The 6,000-nt window shown below is 39.8% G+C and overlaps 1 protein-coding gene across 2 annotated transcripts in view; it reads left to right on the top strand.

Annotated features, from left to right (window-relative positions):
- The first annotated feature begins 423 nt into the window (after window positions 1–423).
- LOC128580643 (cytochrome P450 2C3-like) overlaps window positions 424–6,000 on the top strand; it is a 41,729-nt gene continuing 36,152 nt past the window's right edge. For both annotated transcript variants that reach the window (XM_053582770.1, XM_053582771.1), the window contains exons 1-2: window positions 424–620; window positions 5,606–5,768. In XM_053582770.1, coding sequence (XP_053438745.1) covers window positions 453–620; window positions 5,606–5,768 — 331 coding nt within the window. In that variant the 5' untranslated portion in view covers window positions 424–452. The remainder of the gene's footprint in view (window positions 621–5,605; window positions 5,769–6,000) is intronic.

Raw genomic sequence — 6,000 nt, 5'->3', positions numbered from 1 at the left:
CTACTATTATCTAAGGTAAGACTGGCTTTCTGTAATACCTCTGATTCTTGGAAACAGAAAGAGAGGGCTTCTTTGTTTTGCTCATATGATGATAGATTTTGACTCATGAGATATTCCTTATAATCGTTTGTTGAGACCATGAACTCCATCTAGTTAGCCCTTTGCTAATCTGACAGTCTTCCCTGTTACTATTCAAATATTCCACTAAGACCACTATCTCTAAAGAACTGAGAGTTCTTTTTTAGTTGGAATATCCACAGAAACATAGGAATTAGTCAATACTAAATTGACTATTTTGTTCTTATTTCTACCAGCAGGCCAAAGAGTACCAAAGATAAAAAATGCTTATTCAAATTTCAAAGTCTCAATTAGTATTTAGAGATAAGCTTGCGCCTGTGTTTATAAAACCTTTGGATTCCATGCTTTCAATTGCATTTACACAAAGCCCATCAATGGATCTCTTCATTGTCTTAGCGATTTGTCTCTCTTGTTTGATTCTGTTTTCTCTGTGGAATGCAAGCTATGGCAAAGGAAAACTGCCACCTGGCCCCACTCCTCTCCCAATTGTTGGAAATATTCTACAGTTAAATACTAAGAACATCAGCAAATCCATAAGCATGGTAAGTGTGATTAATTTTCTTTCAGTTGTTTGCAATGAGCAAATAAGATGGCCCTATAACTAAATAAAATATTGTTCTAGACATCAGTGGACACACAGATATGATTTTCAGTGGTTTGAGCATAGCTCACTATAACCTTGAACTCATGGGCTCAAGTGATCCTCTTGCCTCAGCCTCCTGAGTAGCCAGGACTACAGGTTCATGCCACCATGCCCAGTTCAATTTTTCTGTTTTTAGTAGAGATGGGGTCTCACTCTTGCTCAAGGCTATCTTGAACTCTTGGGCTCAAGTGATCCTCCCACCTTGGCCTCTCTGAGTGCTAGTATTACCAGTATGAGTCACTGTGCCCAGCCGACAGAGTGTTGTGAGTGACTTATTATAGTGATAGGATCGCCAGGTTCAACTGCCCGCTGCATGATCACAGACCAATACACAGAAATAGGGGGAGGTGATAATAATTGCATTATCAGGGAGCTTGATAATTATAAGGCAGTTGAAAGAGGACATGAGAGGGTACCTCAAATTAGCCTTCCCAAAAGGTTTTCGTCTGAGTGTTTTGTTTTTGTGTTTTGTTTAAGAGACAGACCCTTGTTCTGTTACCTGGGCTGAAGTGTGGTGGTGTAGTTCAGTGCTGCCTGAACCTCCTGGGCTAAAGAGATTCTCCCGAGTAGCTGGGACTACTTATGCTATCATCCTCCTTTAATTTTCTTATATTTTTAGAAATGGGGTCTCCTTATGTTGTTCAGAGTAGTCTTGAAGGCCTGGCCTCTAACAATCCTTCCTTCTCTGCCTCTTGAGCCACTGGTATTGCAGGAATGAACTACCACACCCAGTTGGATTGCGATTTTCAAGAGCATTTTGGCAAGTAGAAGGCTGAGGAACTGGAGTGGCTAACTGCTTAGGGCATGGGGGAGGAAATCATGAGAGCGTCAAAACTGCATCCTTTTTCTGCATCAGTTCCTCAGAGGGTGACTTCAGACTGGCTGGCACCAGTGCAACGACTGGATGGAAGGATCTGGAAAACATCTCAAATAGAAAAGTTTAAGGTTTCTTAATGTTAGATACAATTCTGTAGATACAATTGAGGGGAGGTAGGACCTTGTGCCAGGGTCTATATAAGCAGTAGCAGCTGTAGGGTAGGGGGTTGAGGGCAAGCTGTTCAGTGCTTGTCTGTGGTTCTATTCAGGGCCTATATGTTTGTTCATTTTTAAATTTTATTTTTTGGTTTCTCAGAAATTGTTTCAGTCCTCAGTTCTGATTATTCCTCAGTTCTGAGGTGTGAACCAATGAGGAGGGAATCAGGTGAACCCACTCTGGCATCTTCCTGCGGTGAGGGTGCAGAGGGGGTTATAATCAGGGTGAGGGGAGTCAAACTGTCTTCCAGTGGTCTGTACATATTCACAAATACCAGGCTGGGAATTCTGTCTTCATTATAAAAACGTTAGTGTTCTTATATAGTCTTAGTGTAGCATTTGAGTGATAGTGAACTCTGAGATTATAATTCCTATTAGGATAGTAAAAGTCTTAATTTTAAAAGTCCTTGTAGAACTGATGGAAAGCCCTAATGTATCTATGTGAAAAGTCCAGAGAACCAATCAGATAGTTCTTGGGTTTCTGGAAAAATCTACTGAAGCCAGGTGGCCTGTTGTCTACTTTTATCAAAGGGAGTTTCCACTTCACTGAGGCATTTACACACACACACACACACACAAAGTTGTGTTTGCTATTGTACAAACTCTACCCTGCTCAGCCAAGATATAGTCAAGAGCAGTTTTATTCTTTAAGAAAACAACCTAAGCCAATGAATCAACTTTTCTGTTGGGCGGCTGGTGTCAACACTGTTTTATTAGCAAGGATTGGTAAGGTCAGGGAGAGATTTCTAATGATTTGTTTATGTGATGCCACTCCTCACCAAAATGTAGAGAACAGTTCTTCAACCTGAAGAAATAACTAGCCACATCTTCTCAGTACCCAAGCATTTACTGCTTTGTGAATCCCTAAAGTTGATGTGTGGACATTCTAAATCAAGTAAATCATTTTAAAGAGCTAGTCCAGTGCTTGTCTTTGGCAGATCTAAATGTAGGATAAGGAATGACTGAGTAGCCCTATAAGCAAGTTAATTCCCCTTATATGCTATTAATGTGTTTATAAGCTCAGGAGTTCCCTGGTAACTCCCATAAACAGATAGGTATCCTGGAGGTGCACAGAGGACCCTAGAGTCTCATGACAGGGCTTCAGAGATTGTACTAAACCAAGGATTCACAACCTGTGTGTTTATATTGCAGCACTGTTTTGTGGTGAGGAGTTGCTGAATTTGATAAGACGTAAGACAAGAGTTGGGGTGTATTCCTGAATAGGTCTTTAGTGTATTAAAGTAGCAGCAATAAGGGCTAATAATATTTCTACTGAGCTGAGAGGAAACTAAACAAAAGGGAAGGGTATGATTATTTTCTTGGCAAATGTGATCAAGGTAGCACTAAGAAATAGGGGGCATATAATGGTAGCCATCTGTTATGCAGTATTTCTCAGTTGGGTCAGAAACAAGAAAATAGAGGTACCTCTGAAACCTGAAGAGATTATCGAAATCTGTCTTTTCCCTGAGATAGCCAAATAGTTCCCAGAGCACTGCCCCTGGGAGCTCCTTCTTCCTGGGCTTTCACTCTGGATTCCAAGATTATGTCATCACCATAGCTCATCCATTTGCTAATCCACAGCTTTGGGCAATTTGTAAATATCTCTGAGCTTTAATTTTCATTTTTTGAGATGTAAATAATATTGGTTCTGCACTGTTACTTGAGTATACCATCTTTTGAACAAACAATTAAATACCAACTTTGCATTAGGCACTATGTTAGATGTATGCAGGAGATTTTCAATGGTGAATGAAATTTAAAAACACCTTCTCATTATGGAGCTTACAGTCTAGAGGGGAAGGATTTATTTATGAAATAATCCTTCAAGTAAGTGTATAGTTACAATCTATGTAACACAACATGGTAGAGGGAGGCCATGAAGCTTGGGGAGACAGAGAGGTAGGTAGGAGAAATAATCAGAAAGGGTTCTCTGAGGAAGTAAAACTGGAGCTCAGATCTAAAGAATGGTTAGAATTCCAGAGCATGCTGGTCTTGCAAGGATTTTAGGAATATTGTAATTAGCATAATAGCAATGTGATGCCATAAATGGGCTTAAAGGACTGTGGTCTTAGCATTTGCCTCATCAGAAGAACACTCTGGTTGCCTTATGGAGAACAAAGTGTAGGAGACAAGAGGAATCCAACATTAGACAAATTTAAAGAGCCTAAGTCCTTTGTCAGTTGAGACACCAAATAAGCTGAATTGAAAGAAGACCCCAGCAATACCATTGTTATCAGTGTAGGCCTGTGGGCTCTCTATGTAATAGAAATTAATAAGAGGCCTAATCAGAATCACAAGCAAGGCTTTACTGAGGGTTGTGTTCAAATGCAAGGGAGGTAGCACAAAGTGGAAATCATCAGTCTGGCTTTCTAAGGGGAGTTCATGGAGAGTTTTAAAGAGAATTAGGAAAAGGGTGACATGTAAACATACGAGGCGGAGATTTTCTCCTGTCTGCATAGTCCCCTACCTACATGTTTCTTCATGGATTGTATGTCTCATTAGCATGTTAAGTCTGGAGCATGATTTCTAGCATTAAAATGAGATTATAACAAAGGAAAAGTCAGGATGAGGTCAGCGTGGGTGTACTATTTGGCTTGAGTGGTTAGATCTGGTTAGGTCTGGAGTTTTTGCAGGCACAGTTCCTTAATCAGCTGGTGTTAGAATCTTGCTTTTGTGGCCATGGAAAACATTGCTCAAGATTCAAATGGTTGCACCCCCTCCTTCTATGAATAATGAATATGGGCTGAATTCCAGCTGCAAGGAGGCCATTTTTGTTTTTTCCTTCTCCAATTAATTAGGCTGGGTCATACTGTCCCATGTTGCCTCCCTAGGTCTGAAGTGAAGACTGAGTCCTGTCTCCATACTGCCTCACAATGGATAAGAGAAGACAGAAGCTTATTTCTATCTCACATAATGGTTTAGAGGTGGGGGCTGATAGCGAGACTGTCCTCCATGAGATAATTCAGAGAAATATTTTTTCTCAGTCTTGCAGTTCTACTGTCTTATATGACTCTAGGCTATTGCTCTCTTTTGCATGATCACATCTCCATGCTTTCAGTTCAACCCATAGGTGGGGGAAGAAATGAAGGGCAAACAGTTACCTTTTATGCAATGATGTTGAATTTGTACACATCACTTCTGCTAACATTAGTTGGTAGAAGCTTCACCACGTGGCCACGTGTAGCTTCAACGGAAGCTGAGAAATGCCTATGATTAGGCTGCTAGGTTCTCAGGTATTATTAAAATGTAGAGGTGTGTGGTGCTGAAACAAGGAGAATGGATAAGGAGAGACAATTCTTAGTCTCCACCTGGGGCAAGTGGGAGGGGCTTTCCTTAAATAGGAGGAGAAACACCAGTTATTGTAACCATAGAAAGGAAGGAGAAGTTTGATACAGTTGTTGGTTAGGCAGAAGAAGTTAATAAAATAGTAGAAACAAAATAATTGACACATAATACAGCTCCTGTCACCTAATAAGGGCTAAATAAAGAATAACTATTGATGATGATGATGATAATAATGGCAATATTACTAATAATGTGATAACAATTATCATTTAAATAATGTACATTCTTATTAAAAGTTGGTTTAAAAAAGCTGGTTCTAGGGCAGCGCCTGTGGCTCAAAGAAGTAGGGTGCCAGCCCCATATGCCGGAGGTGGTCGGTTCAAACCCAGCCCTGGCCAAAAACTGCAAAAAAAAAAAAAAAAGAAAGCTGGTTCTAAAAGTTGAAATCTTTTAGAATAGATGGATGAATAAAATGTCTCTTCAGTAAAATTAAAAATATTTCTTTCATTTATTTACCTTTCTGTTGGGAAATTCTCACTTTTCTTCCCTCCTTTGTTTCTTTTCCAGCTAGCAAAAGATTATGGCCCTGTGTTCACTTTGTATTTTGGCATGAAACCCATTGTGGTGTTACATGGACTCAAAGCAGTGACGGAAGCCCTGATTGATCGGGGAGAAGAATTCTCTGACAGAGGGAGTTTTCCAGTGGTAGAAAAAGTCAGCCAAGGATTAGGTATGCATGTCTTGGAGATGGTGTGTGAGTTCGTAAAGTTGCAGACTCCAAACAGGCTAAGAAATTGAGAAATTATAAACACTTAGAGAAATTTATAGGTCACGCCTTTTATAATTCCAACATAAGCCTGTGAATAATTTTTCTATACAAGATCATTAACTCATTTTTAAAATCTATGACAGGGATATAATATCGCAATGAAATATTAAATTCAGTGAAAGTAAACCATTTA

Source organism: Nycticebus coucang, chromosome 3 (assembly GCF_027406575.1).
Source record: "Nycticebus coucang isolate mNycCou1 chromosome 3, mNycCou1.pri, whole genome shotgun sequence".
Lineage (NCBI taxonomy): Eukaryota > Metazoa > Chordata > Mammalia > Primates > Lorisidae > Nycticebus > Nycticebus coucang.
This window is presented reverse-complemented; position numbering and strand designations above follow the sequence as displayed.